At 41.8% G+C, this 20,939-nt stretch overlaps 2 protein-coding genes across 2 annotated transcripts in view; both read right to left on the bottom strand.

Moving 5' to 3' along the window:
• LOC121468955 (uncharacterized) overlaps positions 1-20,939 on the bottom strand; it is a 2,238,800-nt gene that overhangs the window by 331,657 nt on the left and 1,886,204 nt on the right. The window lies entirely within an intron of this gene.
• Positions 1-20,939, bottom strand: part of COQ8B (coenzyme Q8B) — a 62,452-nt gene that overhangs the window by 26,274 nt on the left and 15,239 nt on the right. Inside the window, exons 4-8 of the mRNA XM_072920975.1 lie at positions 20,425-20,498; positions 18,123-18,147; positions 17,163-17,248; positions 12,193-12,333; positions 6,915-6,996 (exon numbers count right to left, since the gene is read on the bottom strand). Coding sequence (XP_072777076.1) covers positions 6,915-6,996; positions 12,193-12,333; positions 17,163-17,248; positions 18,123-18,147; positions 20,425-20,498 — 408 coding nt within the window. The remainder of the gene's footprint in view (positions 1-6,914; positions 6,997-12,192; positions 12,334-17,162; positions 17,249-18,122; positions 18,148-20,424; positions 20,499-20,939) is intronic.

Raw genomic sequence — 20,939 nt, 5'->3', positions numbered from 1 at the left:
CACTGATTAATGAATGGGGATTGATAATGGGGAGAGATAATGGGGTAATTAACGGGATGTGTTAATTGCACTGATTAATGAATGGGGATTGATAATGGGGAGAGATAATGGGGTAATTAACGGGAAATCGTTAATGGGCACTGATTAATGAATGGGGATTGATAATGGGGAGAGATAATGGGGTAATTAACGGGGTTCGTTAATTGGCACTGATTAATGAGTGGGGATGGATAAATCACGGGGGTAATTAACGGGAAATCGTTAATGGGTCACTAATTAATGAATCACGGGGATGGATAATGGGGATAAATCACGGGGGTAATTAACGGGAAATCGTTAATGGGTCACTAATTAATGAATCACGGGGAGAGATAATGGGGATAAATCACGGGGGTAATTAACGGGAAATCGTTAATGGGTCACTAATTAACTAATGGAGAGATCGCGGGGAGAGAGAACGGATAAATTATGGGGTAATTAATGGGGTGTGTTAATTGGCACCGATTAATTAATGGGGGAGATCATGGGGATAGATAATATGAAAATTAATGAATGGGGTTCGTTAATTTGCACTGATTAATTAATGGGGAGATCGTGGGGAGAGATAACGGGGATAAATCGTGGGGTAATTAATGGGGTTCATTAATGGGTCACTCATTAATTAATGGGGAAATCATTAATGGGTCACTAATTAACGAATGGGGAAATAATGGAGATCGATAATGGGGATAAATCATGGGGTAATTAACGGGTCATCATTAATTAATGGGGAAATCACGGGGATTGATAATGGGGAGAGATAATGGGGTAATTAATGGGGTTCGTTAATTGGCACTGATTAATTAATGGGGATGGATAAATCATGGGGGTAATTAACGGGAAATCGTTAATGGGCCCTAATTAATGAATCATGGGGAGAGATAATGAGGATAGATCACGGGATTAATTAATGGGGTTTCTTAATTGGCACTGATTAATTAATGGGGGAGATCATGGGGATAGATAATATGGTAATTAATTAATGGGGTTCGTTAATTTGCACTGATTAATTAATGGGGAGATCATGGGGAGAGATAACGGGGATTAATCATGGGGTAATTAATGGGGTAATTAATGGGTCAGTCATTAATTAATGAGGAAATCGTTAATGGGTCACTAATTAATGAATGGGGAGATCATGGAGATCGATAATGGGGATAAATCATGGGGTAATTAACGGGTCATCATTAATTAATGGGGAAATCATGGGGATTGATAATGGGGAGAGATAATGGGGGTAATTAACGGGGTTCGTTAATTGGCACTGATTAATGAGTGGGGATTGATAATGGGGAGAGATAATGGGGTAATTAACGGGATTCGTTAATTGGCACTGATTAATGAATGGGGATTGATAATGGGGAGAGATAATGGGGTAATTAACGGGGTTTGTTAATTGGCACTGATTAATGAATGGGGATTGATAATGGGGAGAGATCATGGGGTAATTAACGGGGTTTGTTAATTGGCACTGATTAATTAATGGGGATTGATTGTGGGGAGAGATAATGGGGATAAATCACGGGGGTAATTAATGGGAAATCGTTAATGGGTCACTAATTAATGAATCACGGGGAGAGATAATGGGGATAATTTATGGGGTAATTAACGAGAAATCGTTAATGGGCCCTAATTAATGAATCACAGGGAGAGATAATGGGGATAAATCATGGGGGTAATTAACGAGAAATCGTTAATTGGCACTAATTAATGAATCACGGGGAGAGATAATGGGGATCATTTATGGGGTAATTAATGGGAAATCGTTAATGGGTCACTAATTAATGAATCACGGGGATTGATAATGGGGATAATTTATGGGGTAATTAATGGGAAATTGTTAATGGGCCCTAATTAATGAATCACGGGGAGAGATAATGGGGATAATTTATGGGGTAATTAACGGGAAATCGTTAATGGGTCACTAATTAATGAATCACGGGGAGAGATAATGGGGATGAATCGTGGGGATAATTAACGGGAAATCGTTAATGGGTATTATAATAATGATAATTAACTAATGGAGAGATCGTGGGGAGATAACGGATAAATCACAGGGGTAATTAACAGGGTGTGTTAATTGGCACTGATTAATTAATGGGGAGATCATGGGGAGAGATAACGGGGATAAATCACGGGGGTAATTAACGGGGTTCGTTAATTGGCACCGATTAATTAATGGGGGAGATCATGGGGGTAGATAATATGGTAATTAATTAATGGGGTTCGTTAATTTGCACTGATTAATTAATGGGGGAGATCATGGGGATAGATAATATGGTAATTAATTAATGGGGTTCGTTAATTTGCACTGATTAATTAATGGGGAGATCGTGGGGAGAGATAATGGGGATAAATCGTGGGGTAATTAATGGGGTTCATTAATGGGTTAGTCATTAATTAATGGGGAAATCATTAATGAGTCACTAATTAACGAATGGGGAAATCATGGAGATCGATAATGGGGATAAATCATGGGGTAATTAACGGGTCATCATTAATTAATGGGGAAATCATGGGGACTGATAATGGGGAGAGATAATGGGGTAATTAACGGGTCATCATTAATTAATGGGGAGATCATGGGGATTGATAATGGGGAGAGATAATGGGGTAATTAATGGGGTTCGTTAATTGGCACTGATTAATGAATGGGGATTGATAATGGGGAGAGATCACGGGATAATTAACGGGGTTCGTTAATTGGCACTGATTAATGAATGGGGATTGATAATGGGGAGAGATAATGGGGTAATTAATGGGGTGTGTTAATTGGCACTGATTAATGAGTGGGGATTGATAATGGGGATAAATCACAGGGGTAATTAACGGGGTTCGTTAATTGGCACTGATTAATTAATGGGGAGATCAGGGGATGGATAAATCACGGGGTAATTAACGGGAAATCGTTAATGGGCCCTAATTAATGAATCACGGGGAGAGATAATGGGGATAATTTATGGGGTAATTAACGGGAAATCGTTAATGGGCCCTAATTAATGAATCACGGGGAGAGATAATGGGGATAATTTATGGGGTAATTAACGGGAAATTGTTAATGGGTCACTAATTAATGAATCCCGGGGAGAGATAATGGGGATAAATCGTGGGGTAATTAATGGGGTGTGTTAATTGGCACCGATTAATTAATGGGGATTGATAATGGGGATAGATAATATGGTAATTAATTAATGGGGTTTGTTAATTGGCACTGATTAATTAATGGGGGAGATCATGGGGATAGATAATATGGTAATTAATTAATGGGGTTCGTTAATTGGCACTGATTAATTAATGGGGGAGATCATGGGGATAGATAATATGGTAATTAATTAATGGGGTTCGTTAATTTGCACTGATTAATTAATGGGCAGATCATGGGGAGAGATAACGGGGATAAATCACGGGGGTAATTAATGGGGGTCATTAATGGGTCACTCATTAATTAATGGGGAAATCATTAATGGGTCACTAATTAACAAATGGGGCAATCATGGAGATCGATAATGGGGAGAGATAATGGGGTAATTAACGGGTCATCATTAATTAATGGGGAAATCCTGGGGATTGATAATGGGGAGAGATAATGGGGTAATTAACGGGGTTTGTTAATTGGCACTGATTAATGAGCGGGGATTGATAATGGGGAGAGATAATGGGGTAATTAACGGGGTTTGTTAATTGGCACTGATTTATGAATGGGGATGGATAAATCACGGGGGTAATTAATGGGAAATCGTTAATTGGCACTAATTAATGAATCACGGGGAGAGATAATGAGGATAAATCGTGGGGCAATTAACGGGGAATCGTTAATGGGTCACTAATTAATGAATCACGGGGAGAGATAATGGGGATAATTTATGGGGTAATTAACGGGAAATCGTTAATGGGTCACTAATTAATGAATCACGGGGAGAGATAATGGGGATAATTTATGGGGTAATTAACGGGAAATCGTTAATGGGCCCTAATTAATGAATCACGGGGAGAGATAATGGGGATAATTTATGGGGCAATTAACGGGAAATCGTTAATGGGTCACTAATTAATGAATCACGGGGAGAGATAATGGGGATGAATCATGGGGGTAATTAATGGGAAATCGTTAATGGGTCACTAATTAATGAATGGAGAGATCGCAGGGAGAGATAACGGATAAATCATGGGGGTAATTAATGGGGAAATCGTTAATTTTAATTGGGATTTTGGGGTGATTTTGGGGATTTTTTGGGGGAAATTTTGGGTGAATTTGGGGGGATTTTGGGGCTGATTTTTGGTTGATTTTGGGATTATTTTGGGGTGATTTTGGGTGATTTTGGGGTGATTTTTGGGATTATTTTGGGGGTAATTTTGGGGTGATTTTGGGATGATTTTGGGGTTATTTTGGGGGGTGATTTTGGGGTGATTTTGGGGTGATTTTGAAGGTGATTTTGGGGTGATTTTGGAGTGATTTTGGGGTGATTTTTGGGGGTGATTTTTTGGTGATTTTTGGATGATTTTGGGGGTGATTTTGGGGTGATTTTGAAGGTGATTTTTTGGATGATTTTGGGGTGATTTTGGGATGATTTTGGGTGATTTTGGGGTGATTTTGGGATGATTTTGAGGTGATTTTGGGGTGATTTTGGGATGATTTTTGGCTTATTTTGGGGTGATTTTTTGGTGATTTTGGGGTGATTTGGGGGTGATTTGGGTGATTTTTGGGATGATTTTGGGGTGATTTTGGGGTTGATCTTGGGGTGATTTGGGGGTGATTTTTGGGGAAATTTTTGGGTGATTTTGGGATGATTTTGGGGTGATTTTGAAGGTGATTTTGGGGGGATTTTTGGGATAATTTTTGGGTGATTTTGGGGTGGTTTTGGGGATGATTTTGGGGTGATTTTGGGGTGATTTTGGGATAATTTTTGGGTGATTTTGGTGGTGATTTTGGTGGTGATTTTTGGGATGGACTTTGGGTGATTTTTGGGTGAATTTGGGGTGATTTTGTGATGATTTTGGGGTGATTTTGAAGGTAATTTTGGGTTGATTTTGGGTTGATTTTGGGATGATTTCGGGGAGGATTTTTGGGGTGATTTTGGAGTGATTTTGGGATGATTTTTGGGTGATTTTGGGATGATTTTGAAGGTGATTTTGGGGTGATTTTAGGATGATTTTGGGGGTGATTTTTGAATGATTTTGGGGTGATTTTTGCGGTGATTTTGGGGTGATTTTGGGATGATTTTGAAGGTGATTTTTGGGGTGATTTCAGGGTGATTTGGGGTTGATTTTGGGATTATTTTGGGTGACTTTGGGGATGATTTTGAAGGTGATTTGGGGGGTGATTTTGGGGGTGGTTTGGGGTGATTTTGGGATTATTTTGGTTGACTTTGGGGTGATTTTGGGGAAATTTTGAGGTGATTTTGAGGTGATTTGGGGGTGATTTTGGGATTATTTTGGGGGTGATTTTTTGGGTGATTTTGGGGTGATTTTGGGGTGATTTTGGGATTTTTTGGGGGTGATTTTGGGGTGATTTTGGGGGGATTTTGGGGTGATTTTTGAGTGATTTTTGGGTGATTTCGGGCTGATTTTTGGGTGATTTTGAGGGTCATTTTGGGGTGATTTTGGGATGATTTTGTGGTGATTTTGAAGGTGATTTTGAAGGTGATTTTGGGATGATTTTGGGATGATTTGGGGGTGATTTTTGGGTGATTTTGGGAGTAATTTTTGGGGTGATTTTGGGAGTAATTTTTGGGTGAATTTGGAGGGATTTTGGGGGTGATTTTTGGGTGATTTTGGGGGTGATTTTGGGGCTTTTGGGGTTTTTTGGGGTGATTTTGGGATGATTTTGGGGTGATTTTGGGGTGATTTTGGGGGTGATTTTGGGGTAATTTTGAAGGTGATTTTTGGATGATTTTGGGGTAATTTTGGGGTGATTTTGGGATGATTTTGGGGTGATTTTGGGGTAATTTTGGGGTGATTTTGGGGTGATTTGGGGGTGATTTTGGGGTGATTTTGGGGATGATTTTGGGGGTTATTTTGGGATGATTTTTGGGTGATTTTTTTGGCGATTTTGAAGGTGATTTGGGGGTGATTTTGGGGGTGATTTTGGGGTGATTTTGGAGGGATTTAGGGATGATTTTGGGGTGATTTCAGGGGTGATTTTGGGGTTTTTTGGGTGATTTTTGGGGGGATTTTGGGGTGATTTTGGGGTGATTTTGGGGGTAAATTTGGGGTGATTTTGGGGGTAATTTTGGGGGTGATTTTGGGGTGATTTTGGGAGTAATTTTTGTGTGAATTTGGAGGGATTTTGGGGTGATTTGGGGGGTGATTTTGGGGTGATTTTGAAGGTGATTTTGGGGAAATTTTGGGGATGATTTTGGAATGATTTTGGAGTGATTTTGGGGTCGTTTTTGGACGATTTTTGGCTTATTTTGGGTGATTTTTGGGGTGATTTTGAAGGTGATTTTGGGGTGATTTTTGGGTGATTTTGAAGTGATTTTGGGGGTGATTTTGGGATGAATTTTGTATGATTTTGGGGTGATTTTGAAGGTGGTTTTGTGATTTTGTGGTGATTTTGAAGGTGATTTTGGGATGATTTTGGGATGATTCTGGAATGATTTCAGGGGTGATTTTGAATGTGATTTTTGGGTGATTTTGGGGTGATTTCGGGGGTGATTTTTGGGTGATTTTTGGTGATTTTGGGGTGATTTTGGGGTGATTTTGGGGTGATTTGGGGGGTGATTTTGGGGTAATTTTGAAGGTGATTTTTGGGATAATTTTGGGATGATTTTGGGATGGATTTTAGGTAATTTTGGGGTGATTTTGTAGGTAACTTTGGGATGATTTTGGGGTGATTTTGGGTTTATTTTGGGTGATTTTGGGATGGTTTCAGTCACCTTTGGGCAGCCCGGGGCTGAGGCTCAGCAGCGTCAGGAGATTTTCGATGTCGCTGCCGATGCTGCGCGCGACGCCGGGGTACTGCGGGAGCCCCAAATTCCCAAATTCCAGCCCAAATTCCCAAATTCCCACCTAAATTCCCAAATTCCAGCCTGAATTCCCTTCGAAATTCCCAAATTCCCAAAATTCCCCCCCAAATTCCCACCCCAATTCCCAAATTCCAGCCCAAATTCCCTTCTAAATTCCCAAATTCCAGCCTGAATTCCCAAAATCCCAAAATTCCCCCCCAAATTCCCACCCCAATGCCCTAAAAATCCCACCCAAATTCCCAAATTCCCACCCAAATTCCCTTCTAAATTCCCAAATTCCAGCCCAAATTCCCAAATTCCAGCACAAATTCCCAAATTCCCACCTAAATTCCCTTCTAAATTCCCAAATTCCAGCCTGAATTCCCAAATTCCAGCCTGAATTCCCAAATTCCAACCACTATTCCCAAATTCCAGCCTGAATTCCCCAAATTCCAGCCTGAATTCTGCAAATTCCCACCCCATTTCCTGCCCCAATTCCCAAATTCCCACCCCAATTCCCAAATTCCCACCGAAATTCCCAAATTCCCACCCCAATTCCCAAATTCCAGCCTGAATTCCCTCCCAAATTCCCGAATTCCCAAAACCCCCCCAAATTTCCCCCCAAATTCCCTAAAAATCCCCTGAAAAGTCCCTAAAAATTTTGATAAAAACCCCAAAATTCCCCAAAAATTCCCCCCAAAATTTCCCCAAATCCCCCCAAAATCCCCCAAATCCCAAAAAATTCCCCCAAAATTTCCCAAATTCCCTCAAAAATTCCCCCAAAATCCACCAAAAATTCCTAAAAAATTCCTCAAAAATCCCCAAAATTCCCCCAAAAATCCCCAAAATCCCCCCAAAATCCGCAAAAAACTCCCAAAAATTTCCAGAATTCCCCCAAAAGTCTCTAAAAATTTCCATAAAAACTCCAAAATTCCCCAAAAAATCCCCCAAAAAATCTCCCAAATTCTGCCAAAATCCCCAAAAATTCCCCCAAAAATTCCCCAAATCCCCCAAAAATTTCCACAAAATTTCCCAAATCCCCTAAAAATTTCCATAAAAACCTCAAAATTCCCAAAAAATTCTCCCCAAAAATCCCCCTAATGCTGCCAAAATCCCCCAAAAGTCCCCCCAAAAAAACCCAGAATTCCCACAAAAATTCCCAAAACAATTGCAAACATTCCCAAAATTCCCCCAAAATTTCCACAAAATTTCCCAAATTCCCTCAAAAATTTCCCAAAAATTTTCACCAAAATTCCACAAAAATTCCCAGAAATTCCCCCAAACCCCCCCAAGTTCCCCAAAAATTCCCAAAGATCCCCCAAATTCTGCCAAAATTCCCAAATATTCCCCCCAAATACCCAAAATTCCCCCAAAATATTTCCCCAAAAATTCCCCAAATCCCCCAAAAAATCCACAAAATTCCCCCAAAAATTTCCACAAAATTTCTCAAATTCCCTCAAAAATTCCCTAAAAATTTCCCCCAAAATTCCCTTAAAATCCACCAAAAATTCCTCAAAAATGCCACAAAAATCACCAAAATTCCCCCCAAAATTCCCCCAAAAATTCCCCCCCAAAAAATTCCCAAAATCCCCCAAAAATTCCCTCAAAAATTCCCCCAAAATTTCCCCCAAAATTCCCTTAAAATCCACCAAAAATTCCAAAAAACTACCCCAAAAACCCCCCAAATTCCCCCCAAAATTCCCAAAATCCCCCCAAATTTTCTCCCAAATCCCCTAAAAATCCCCCTAAAGGACCCTAAAAATTTCCATAAAAACCCCAAATTTCCTGAAAAATTCCCAAAAATCCCTCAAGAATTTCCCTGAAAATTCCCAAAATCTCCAAAAAATTTCCACAAAACTTCCCAAATTCCCTCAAAAATTCCCCCAAAATTTCCCCCAAAATCCACTAAAAATTCCTCAAAAATCCCCAAAAATTCCCGCAAAAATCCCCGAAATTCCCCCAAAAATTTCCCCAAAAACTCTACAAAAATTCCCAGAAATTCCCCCAAAATCCACCAAAAATTCCGAAAACGTTCCTCAAAAATCCCCAAAATTCCCCCAAAATTTCCAAATACCCCCAAGTTTCCAAAAAAATTCCCTATATCCCCCAAAAATTTCCACAAAATTTCCCAAATTCCCTCAAATATTCCCCCAAAATTTCCCCCAAATCCACCAAAATTTCCCCCAAAATTTCCACCAAAATTCCAGAAAAATTTCCAGAAATTCACCCAAAATCCACCAAAAATTCCTCAAAAATCCCCCAAATTCCCCCGAAATTCCCCAACAATTCCCAAAAATCCCCCAAATTCTGCCAAAATCCCCAAAAATTCCCCCCAAAAAATTCCCAAAATACCCCAAAAATTTCCACAAAATTTCACAAATTCCCTCAAAAATTCCCCACAAATTTCCCCCAAAATCCACCAAAAATTCCCCAAAATCCCCAAAAATTCCCTCCAAAAAATCCCCAAAATTCCCCCAAAAAATTTCCCCAAAAATTTCCCCAAAAATTCCCCAAATCCCCCAACAATTCCCCCAAAATTTCCCAAATTCCCTCAAAAATCCCCCCAAAACTTCCCCCAAAAATTCCACAAAAAATCCCAGAAATTCCCCATAATCAACCAAAAATTCCTAAAAAATTCCTCAAAAATCCCCAAAATTCCCAAAATCCACTAAAAATCCCCCAACAATTCCCAAAAATCCCCCAAATTCTGCAAAAATCCCCCAAATTCCCCCCAAAATTCCCAAAATCCCCAAAAATTGCCTGAAATCCCCCCAAAATTTCCACAAAATTTCCCAAATTCCCTCAAAAATTCCCCCAAAACTTCCCACAAAAATTCCCAGAAATTCCCCCAAAATCCACCAAAAATTCCTCAAAAATCCCCCCAAATTCCCCCCAAATTCCCCAAAATTTTCCAAAAACCCCCTGAATTTCCCCCAAAATTCCCCAAATCCCCTAAAAATCCCCCCAAAAGTCCCTAAAAATTTCCACAAACACCCCAAAGTTCACCAAATATTCCCCTAAAAAATCCTCCAAATTCTGCCACAATCCCCAAAAATTCCCCCAATAAATCCCCAAAATTCCCCTGAAAATTCCCAAAATCCCACAAAAATTTCCACAAACTTCCCAAATTCCCTCAAAAATTCCCCCAAAAATTTCCCCAAAATTTCCCCTAAAATTTCCCAAAAAATTCCCCAAATCCCCCCAAAATTTCCCCAAAATTTCCCAAACTCCCTCAAAAATTCCCCAAAACTTTCCCCCAAAATTCCACAAAAATTCCCAGAAATTCCCCCAAAATCCACCAAAAATTCCTCAAAAATCCCAGAAAATCCCCCAAAATTCCCCAAAATTTCCCCAAAAATTCCCCAAATCCCATAAAAATCCCCCTAAAATTCCCAAAAAATTTCCATAAAAACCCCAAAATTCCCAAAAAAATTCCCCAATAATTCCCGTAAAATCCACCAAAAATTCCTAAAAAGTTCCTAAAAAATCCCCCAAATTTCCCCAAAATTCCCCCCAAAAATCCCCCAAATGCTGCCAAAATCCCAAAAAATTCCCCTAAAAATCCCAAAAATTACCCCAAAAATTCCCACAAAATTTCCCAAATTCCCCCAAAATTTCCCCCAAAAATTCCCAGAAATTCTCTCCAAATCCACCAAAGATTCCTAAAAAAATTCCTCAAAAATCCCCAAAATTCCCCTGAAAATCCCCCCAAAAATTCCCCAAATCCCCCCAAAATTTCCCCTAAAATTCCCCCCAAATCCACCAAAAATTCCTGGAAAATTCCCCAAAAATCCACCAAAATTTCCCTTAAAAATTCCCAGAAATTCTCCCAAAATCAACCAAAAATTCCGAAAACATTCCTCAAAAATATCCCAAATTTCCCCCAAAAATCCCCCCAAAAGTCCCAGAAATTCCCCCAAAATTTCCTAAAAAATCCATTAAAAATCCCCAAAATTCCCCCAAGATTTCCAAAACCCCCCCAAAATTTCCCCCAAAAACTCCACAAAAATTCCCAGAAATTCCCCCAAAATCCACCTGAAATTCCTCAAAAATTCCTCAAAAATTCCCCAAATCCCCTAAAAATCCCCCCAAAAGTCCCTAAAAATTTCCATAAAACCCCCAAAATTCCCCAAAAAATCCCTAGAATTCCCACAAAAATTCCCAAAACAATTGCAAAAATTCCCAAAATCCCCACAAAATTTCCACAAATTTTCCCAAATTCCCTCAAAAATTCCCCAAAGGTTTACCCCAAAATTCCACAAAAATTCCCAGAAATTCCCCCAAACCCCCCCAAGTTCCCCAAAAATTAGCAAAGATCCCCCAAATTCTGCCAAAATTCCCAAAAATTCTCCCCAAAAATCCCCCAAATTCCTCCCAAAATCCCCCCAAAATCCCCCAAATCCCCAAAAATTCCCCCAAAACTTCCCCCAAAAATTCCCAGAAATTCCCCAAAATCCACCAAAAATTCCTCAGAAATCCCCCAAATTCCCCCAAAATTCCCCTAAAATTTCCAAAAAATCCCCCCCAAAATCCCCCAAATCCCCCCAAAATTTCCGCAAAATTTCCCAAATTCCCTCAAAAAAATCTTCCAAAATTTCTCCCAAAAATTCCCCTAAAAATTCCCAGAAACTCCCCCAAAATCCACCAAAAATTCCTCCAAAATCCCCAAAATTCCCCCAAATTTCCCCAAAAATTCCCCAAATCCCCCACAATTCCCCCAAAATTTCCCAAATTCCCTCAAAAATCCCCCCAAAACTTCCCTCAAAAATTCCACAAAAAATCCCAGAAATTCCCCATAATCAACCAAAAATTCCTAAAAAATTCCTCAAAAATCCCCAAAATTCCCCAAAATTCCCCAAAAATTCCCAAAATCCACTAAAAATCCCCCAACAATTCCCAAAAATCCCCCAAACTCTGCAAAAATCCCGAAAATTCCCCCCAAAAATCCTAAAAATTTCCCAAAAACACTCCCAAAATCCCCTCAAAATTTCCACAAAATTTCCCAAGAATTCCCCCAAAAACTCCACAAAATTCCCAGAAATTCCCCCAAAATCCACCAAAAATCCCCAAAAACCCCCCAAAATTCCCCCCAAATCCACTAAAAATCCCATAAAAATTCCCAAAAAATTTCCATAAAACCCCCAAAATCCCCAAAAATCCCCCAAATCCCCAAAATCCCCAAATTCCCCCCAAATTCCCGTGTCCCCACCTGGACTTTGATGGCGACGTCGGCGCCGCTCCGGAGCCGCGCTCGGTGCACCTGCCCCAGCGACGCCGCGGCCACCGGAACATCCCGGAATTCCCGGAGCTGCTCCCGCCAGCCCCGGCCCAGCTCCGCGTCCAGAACAGCCTGGGGAGAGATTCCCAAAAATTCCCAAAAATTCCCAAAAAAATCCGGGTGAAAACAGCCCCAAAATGGCCAAAATCCCATAAAAATCCCATAAAAATCCCATAAAACCCCATAAAATCCCCCAATCCCGGAATTCCCGGAGCTGCTCCCGCCAGCCCCGGCCCAGCTCCGCGTCCAGAACAGCCTGGGGAGAGAAATTCCCAAAATTCCTGAAAATTCCCAAAAATTCCCCAAAAAACTCCGGGTGAAAACAGCTTCAAAATGGCCAAAATCCCATAAAAACCCCATAAAATCCCATAAAATCCCCAAATCCCGGAATTCCCGGAGCTGCTCCCAACCCAGTTCCGTGTCCAGGATTAAATAATTACAAAATTCTCAAAATTCCCAAAAATTCCCCAAAATTCCCAAAAAAATCCGGGTGAAAACAGCCCCAAAATGGCCCAAATCCCATAAAAATCCCATAAAATCCCATAAAAATCCCCATAAAATCCCCCAATCCCGGAATTCCCGGAGCTGCTCCCGCCAGCCCCGGCCCAGCTCCGCGTCCAGCACCGCCTGGGGAGAGATTCCCGAAATTCCCCAAAATTCCCAAAAATTCCCAAAAAAATCCGGGTGAAAACAGCCCCAAAATGGCCAAAATCTCATAAAAATCCCATAAAAATCCCATAAAAATCCCATAAAATCCCCCAATCCCGGAATTCCCGGAGCTGCTCCCGCCAGCCCCGGCCCAGCTCCGCGTCCAGAACAGCCTGGGGGGAAATTCCCAAAAATTCCCAAAAATTCCCAAAAAAATCCGGGTGAAAACAGCCCCAAAATGGCCAAAATCCCATAAAAACCCCATAAAAATCCTATAAAATCCCGAAAAATCACCCGATTCTGCAATTCCTGGAGCTGCTCCCAAACCAGTTCCATGTCCAGGATGGAGGGATCCTAATATTCCCAAAATTCCTAAAAATTCCCAAAAATTCCCCAAAAAATCCGGGTGAAAACAGCCAAAAAATGGCCAAAATCCCATAAAAATCCCATAAAAATCCCATAAAAATCCCATAAAATCCCCCAATCCCGGAATTCCTGGAGCTCTTCCCGACCCAGTTCTGTTTCCAGGATTGAATAATTACAAAATTCCCAAAATTCCCAAAAATTCCCCAAAAATTCCCAAAAAATCCGGGTGAAAATAGCCAAAAAATGGCCAAAATCCCATAAAAATCCCATAAAAATCCCATAAAAATCCCATAAAATCCCCCAATCCCGGAATTCCCGGAGCTGTTCCCGACCCAGTTCCGTGCCCAGGATTGAATAATTACAAAATTCCCAAAAATTCCCAAAATTCCCAAAAATTCGCAAAAAAATCCGGGTGAAAACAGCCCAAAAATGGCCAAAATCCCATAAAAATCCCATAAAAATCCCATAAAAATCCCCATAAAATCCCAAATCCCGGAATTCCCGGAGCTGCTCCCGACCCAGTTCCACGTCCAGGATTGAGGGATCCCAAAATTCCCAAAATTCCCAAAAATTCCCAAAAAATCCAGATAAAAATACCCCAAATACGGCAAAAATTCCCCAAAATCCTACAAAAAATCCTATAAAAATCCAAAAATCCTATAGAAATCCCCCAAAATCCCAGAATTCCTGGAATTGCTCCGTGTCCAGGGTGGCCTGGAGGTCAGGGATCCCTAAATTCCCGAAAAATCCCAAAAAATCCCAAAAAATCCCAAAAAATCTGGACAAAAATAACCCAAATATGGCAAAAATCCCCCAAAATCCTACAAAAAATCCCATAAAAATCCTAAAAAATCCTCAAATCCCACAAAATCCCCAAAAATGCCAGAAACGCTTCCCAGATCCTACAAAATCCCACAAATCCCAAAAACCCCAAACCCCAAAAACCCCAAAAACCCCCAAATCCCTCCGAATCCCCCAAAACCCAAAAACCCCAAAAACCCCAAAAACCCCAAAACCCCAAAAACCCCAAAATCCCAAAAACCCCAAAACCCCAAAAACCCCAAACCCCAAAAACCCAAAAACCCCAAAAACCCCAAAAACCCCAAAACCCCCAAATCCCAAAAACCCCAAATCCCAAAAACCCCAAAACCCCAAAAACCCCAAAACCCCAAAAATCCCCAAAAACCCCCAAAACCCCAAAAACCCCCCAAATCCCTCTGAATCCCCCAAATCCCAAAAACCCCAAATCCCAAAAACCCCAAAAACCCCAAATCCCAAAAACCCCAAAACCCCAAAACCCCCCAAAATCCCTCTGAACCCCCCAAATCCCAAAAACCCCAAATCCCAAAAAACCCCAAAATCCCCAAAACCCCCAAATCCCTCCGAATCCCCCAAATCCCAAAAACCCCAAATCCCAAAAACCCCAAAAACCCCAAAAAGCCCAAATCCCCCAAATCCCAAAAACCCCAAACCCAAAAACCCCAAAAACCCCCAAATCCCTTTGAATCCCCCAAATCCCAAAAACCCCAAAACCCCAAAAACCCCAAAAACCCCAAATCCCAAATCCCAAAAACCCCAAAAACCCCAAAACCCCCAAATCCCTCCGAATCCCCCAAACCCCAAAAACCCCAAAACCCCCAAATCCCAAAAACCCATAAAACCCCCAAATCCCCCAAATCCCAAAAACCCCAAAACCCCCAAATCCCAAAAACCCATAAAACCCCCAAATCCCTCCGAATCCCCCAAATCCCAAAAACCCCAAAAACCCCAAATCCCAAAAACCCCAAAATCCCAAACCCCAAAATCCCAAACCCCAAACCCCAAAACCCCCGAGCTGGGGGATTTGGGGTTTTTGGGGATTTTGGGTTTTTGGGGTTTTTAGGGTTTTTGGGATTTGGGGTTTTGGGGGTTTGGGGTTTTGGAGTTTTTGGGGTTTGGTGATTTTGGGTTTTGGGGTTTTGGTGGTTTTGGGTTTGGGGTTTTTTTTTTTTGGGGGGTTTTTGGGGCTTTGATAATTTGGGGTTTGGGGTTTTTGGGGTTTGGGATTTTGGGATTTTGGGATTTTTTTGGGATTTTTGGGTTTGGGATTTGGGATTTTGGGATTTTTGGCATTTGGGATTTTAGGCTTTGGGGTTTTCGGCTTTGGGATTTTTTGGGGTTTTTGGGTTTTGGGTTTGGGGTTTTCGGCTTTGGGATTTTTAGGATTTTTTGGGGTTTTTGGGTTTTGGGGTTTTCGGCTTTGGGATTTTTGGGATTTTTTGGGGTTTTTGGGCTTTGGGATTTTTGGGATTTTTTGGGATTTTTGGCTTTGGGATTTTTGGGATTTTTTGGGGTTTTTGGCTTTGGGAGTTTGGGATTTTTGGGATTTGGGATTTTTGGGTTTGGGATTTGGGATTTTGGGGGTTTTTGGGTTTTTGGGATTTGGGATTTGGGATTTTTGGGGATTTTGGGATTTTTTCGGGTTTTTGGGTTTGGGATTTGGGATTTTTGGGTTTGGGATTTTTTGGGATTTGGGGTATTTGGGATTTCGGGAGGGGCACTGACCCGGCTCTGCCAGCCTGGCATGGGCTCCGCGCTCTGCCGGATTTTTTGGGATTTTTTTGGATTTTTGGGTTTTTTGGGTTTTTGGGATTTGGGACTTTTGGGATTTTGGGATTTTTGGGATTTTTGGGATTTGGGATATTTGGGATTTTGGGAGATGTGACTGACCCGGCTCTGCCAGCCCGGCATGGGCTCCGCGCTCTGCCGGATTTTTTGGGATTTTGGGATTTTTGGGGTTTGGGTTTTGGGATTTCTTGGGGTTTTTGGGTTTTTGGCTTTGGGATTTTGAGATTTTTTGGTGTTTTTGGTTTTTGGGGTTTTGGCTTTGGGGTTTTGAGATTTTTGGTTTTTGGGGTTTTCGGCTTTGGGATTTCGGGATTTTTTGGTGTTTTTGGGGATTTGGGATTTGGGATTTTTGGGATTTTTTGAGGTTTTTGGGTTTTGGGTTTTGGGATTTTGGGATTTTTTGGGATTTCGGGATTTTTTGCGTTTGGGGTTTGAGATTTTGGGATTTTGGGGTTTTTGGGTTTTGGGATTTCGGTATTTTTTGGGATTTGGGATTTGGGTTTTTGGGATTTTTGGGGTTTTTGGGTTTTGGGATTTCGGGAATTTTTGGGATTTGGGATTTCGGGATTTTTTGGGGTTTCTGGCTTTGGGATTTTTGGAATTTTTGGGGTTTGGGATTTTGGGATTTTTTGGGGTTTTTTTGGAGTTTTGGTTTTTGGGGTTTTTGGCTCTGGGATTTTTGGGATTTTTGGGATTTTTGGGATTTTTGGGAGTTTTGGGAGTTTTGGGAGTTTTGGGTTTTGGGGTTTTCGGCTCTGGGGTTTTGGGGATTTTTTGGGATTTTTGGGATTTTTGGGTTTTTGGGTTTTCGGCTCTGGGGTTTTGGGATTTTTTGGGGTTTTTGGGATTTTTTGGGGTTTTTGGGATTTCGGGATTTTTGGGATTTGGGATTTTTGGGGATTTTGGGATTTCAGGATTTTTTGGGATTTTGGGATTTAGGATTTTTGGGATTTTGGGAGGGGCACTGACCCGGCTCTGCCAGCCCGGCATGGGCTCCGCGCTCTGCCGGATTTTTTGGGATTTTTGGGATTTTGGGGTTTTTGGGCTTTGGGATTTGGGATTTTTGGGATTTCAGGATTTTTTGGGATTTGGGATATTTGGGATTTTGGGAGATGTGACTGACCCGGCTCTGCCAGCCCGGCATGGGCTCCGCGCTCTGCCGGATTTTTTGGGGTTTTTGGGATTTTTGGGTTTGGGATTTTGGGATTTTTTGGATTTGGGATTTGGGATTTGGGATTTTGGGATTTTTGGGATTTTTGGGATTTCGGGGTGTGACTGACCCGGCTCTGCCAGCCCGGCATGGGCTCCGCGCTCTGCCGCAGCCGCGCCAGGATCCGCTGCAGCTGCGGGCTCAGGAGCTCCGGGTCTGCGGGATCGGGAATTCAGGGGAAAAACGGGATGGGAGACCCCAAACCCCACCCCAAAGCACAATAAATACCCCCAAAATCCCACCACAAATCCCCCATAAATCCCACCCCAAATCCCACCCCAAATCCACCATAAATCCCACCCCAAATCCCACCCCAAATCCACCCCAAAATCCCACCCCAAATCCCCCCTAAATCCCCCCAAATCCCCCATAATCCACCCCAAAACCCACCCCAAATCCCACCCTAAACCATCCCAAACCCACCCCAAATCCCACCCTAAACCACCCCAAATCCACCCCAAATCCCCCAAATCCCCCAAATCCCCCCCAAATCCCCCCCCACATCCCAAATGCCCCGAAACCCAAAATCCCAAATCCCCCCAAATCCCAAATTCCCCCAAATCCCCCCAAATCCCAAATCGCCCCAATACCCCAAATCCCAAATCCTCCCAAATCCCCCCAAATCCCCCAAATCCCCCCAAATCCCACCACAATTCCAAATTTTTGGGGTGTTTGGGGGGAATTTTTGGGCAGTTTTTGAGGCATTTTTGTGGGTATTTTTGTGTAATTTTGGGGTGTTTTTGGGGTGTTTTGGGGATATTTTTGTGTTATTTTAGGGGTGTTTTTGGGGTGTTTTTGGGGTGTTTTTGGGGATATTTTTGGGGTGTTTTTGGGATGTTTTTGGGATGTTTTTGGGGTGGTTTTGGGGTGGTTTTGGGGATATTTTTGGGGTGTTTTTGTGTTATTTTTGGGGTGTTTTTGGGGATATTTTTGGGGCTGTTTTTGTGTTATTTTTAGGGTATTTTTGGGGTGTTTTTGGGGTGTTTTTGGGGTATTTTTGGGGTGTTTTTGGGGTGTTTTGGGGTCCCACCTGCCATGCTGAGCAGCTGTCCCACCTTGAGAGGTTTTTGGGGTATTTTTGGGGGAATTTTTGGGCAGTTTTTGAGGCATCTTTGTGGGTATTTTTGTGGATATTTTTGTGTTATTTTTATGTTATTTTTGGGGTATTTTTGGGGTGTTTTTGGGGTGTTTTTGGGATATTTTTAGGGTGTTTTTGGGGTATTTTTGGGGTGTTTTGGGGGAGTTTTTGTGTTATTTTTGTGGGTATTTTCGTGTTATTTTTGGGGTATTTTTGTGTTGTTTTTGGGGCATTTTTGGGGTGTTTTTGAGGCATTTTTGTGGGTATTTTTGTGCTATTTTTGGGGTATTTTTGGGGTATTTTTAGGGCGTTTTTGTGTTATTTTTGGGGATATTTTGGGGATGTTTTTGGGGTATTTTTGGGGTGTTTTGGGGTGTTTTGGGGTGTTTTGGGGTCTCACCTGCCATGCTGTGCAGCCGTCCCACCTTGAGGGGTTTTTGGGGTATTTTTGGGGGAATTTTTGGGCAGTTTTTGAGGCATTTTTGTGGGTATTTTTGTGTTATTTTTGGGGTGTTTTTGGGGTGGTTTTGGGATATTTTTGGGGTGTTTTTGAGGCGGTTTTTGGAACGGTTTTGGGGTATTTTTGGGGTGTTTTTGGGGTATTTTTGGGGTGTTTTTGGGGGTATTTTTGTGTTATTTTTGTGTTATTTTTGGGGTGTTTTTGTGTTATTTTTGTGTTATTTTTGGGGTGTTTTTGGGGATATTTTGGGGATATTTTTGGGGTGTTTTGGGCGTGTTTTTGTGGGAATTTTTGTGTTATTTTTGTGCTATTTTTGTGTTATTTTTGGGGTATTTTTGGGATATTTTTGGGGGTGTTTTTGGGGTGTTTTTGGGTGTATTTGCGTGTTATTTTTGGGGTGTTTTTGAGATATTTTTGTGGGTATTTTTGTGTTATTTTTGGGATATTTTTGGGATATTTTTGGGGTGTTTTTGGGGTATTTTTGGGGTGTTTTTGGGGTGTTCTGGGGTCCCACCTGCCATGCTGAGCAGCTGTCCCACCTTGAGGGGTTTGTGGGGTATTTTTGGGGGAATTTTTGGGCAGTTTTTGAGGCATTTTTGTGTTACTTTTGGTGTATTTTTGGTGTATTTTTGGGGTATTTTTGTGTTATTTTTGGGGTGGTTTTGGGGATATTTTTGGGGTGTTTTTGGGATATTTTTGGGGTGTTTTTGGGGTATTTTTTGGGTATTTTTGGGCAGTTTTAGAGATATTTTTGTGGGTATTTTTGTGTTATTTTTTGGGTATTTTTGGGGTGTTTTGGGGGTATTTTTGGGGTATTTTGGGGGTGTTTTTGGTGTATTTTTGGGGTGTTTTTGGGGAGTTTTGGGGTCCCACCTGCCATGCTGAGCAGCTGTCCCACCTTGAGGGGTTTGTGGGGGATTTTTGGGGGAATTTTTGGGCAGTTTTTGAGGCATTTTTGTGGGTCTTTTTGTGTTATTTTTGGGGTATTTTTGGGATATTTTTGGGGTGGTTTTGGGGTGTTTTTGAGGTGTATTGGGGGTGGTTTTGGGATGTTTTTGAGGCATTTTTGTGGGTATTTTTGTGTTATTTTTGTGTTATTTTTGTGATATTTTTGGGATATTTTTGGGGTGTTTTTGGGGTGTTTTTGGGGTGTTTTTGTGATATTTTTGCGTTATTTTTGGGGTGTTTTTGGGGTGTTCTTGGGGATATTTTGTGGATATTTTTGGGATATTTTTGGGGTATTTTTGTGTTATTTTTGGGGTGTTTTTGGGGTGTTTTTGGGGTGTTTTTGGGATATTTTTGGTGTGTTTTTGGGGTGTTTTTGGGGATATTTTGGGGATATTTTGGGGGTGTTTTTGAGATATTTTTGTGGGTATTTTCGTGTTATTTTTGGGGTGTTTTTGGGATATTTTTGGTGTGTTTTTGGTGTGTTTTTGGGGGTATTTTTGGGGATATTTTTGGGGTGTTTTTGGGGTGTTTTTGGGGTGTTTTTGGGGATATTTTGGGGATATTTTTGGGGCATTTTTGGGGTGTTTTTGTGTTATTTTTGGGGTGTTTTGGGGGATATTTTGGGGTGTTTTTGGGGATATTTTGGGGATATTTTGGGGATATTTTGGGGATATTTTTGGGGTGTTTTTGGGGATATTTTGGGGATATTTTTGGGGTATTTTTGGGATATTTTTGGGGGTGTTTTTGGGATATTTTTGGGGTGTTTTTGGGATGATTTTGGGATATTTTTGGGGTGTTTTTGGGGAGTTTTGGGGTCTCACCTGCCATGCTCAGCAGCTGTCCCACCTTCAGCGCCGCCCCCCGGCACCGGCTGAGCGCGGCCACCAAACGCTCCGCGCTGGACTCCGACAGCAGCGGGGCTGGGGACCAAAATTTGGGGTGAGGGACCCCGAAATTGGGATTGGGGACCCCAAATTGGGATGGGGACCCTCAAATTTGGGATTGGGACCCAAAAATTGGGGTGGGGACACCCAAATTTGGGATTAGGGACCCCAAAATTGGGGATGGGGACCCAAAAATTGGGATTGGGACCCCGAAATTGGGGTGAGGGACCCCAAAATTGGGGTGAGGGACCCCCAAAATTGGGGTGGGGACCCCGAAATTGGGGAGGGGACCCCCAAAATTGGGATGGGGACCCTGGAATTGGGGATTGGGGTCCCAAATTTGGGATGGAGACCCCAAAATTGGGATTGAGACCCCAAAATTGGGGAGAGGGAACCCAAAATTGGGGTGGGGACCCAAAAATTGGGGATGGGGAACCCGAAATTGGGGTGGGGACCCCCAAATTTGGGATTGGGACC

This window comes from Taeniopygia guttata, chromosome 34 (assembly GCF_048771995.1).
Source record: "Taeniopygia guttata chromosome 34, bTaeGut7.mat, whole genome shotgun sequence".
Lineage (NCBI taxonomy): Eukaryota > Metazoa > Chordata > Aves > Passeriformes > Estrildidae > Taeniopygia > Taeniopygia guttata.
This window is presented reverse-complemented; position numbering and strand designations above follow the sequence as displayed.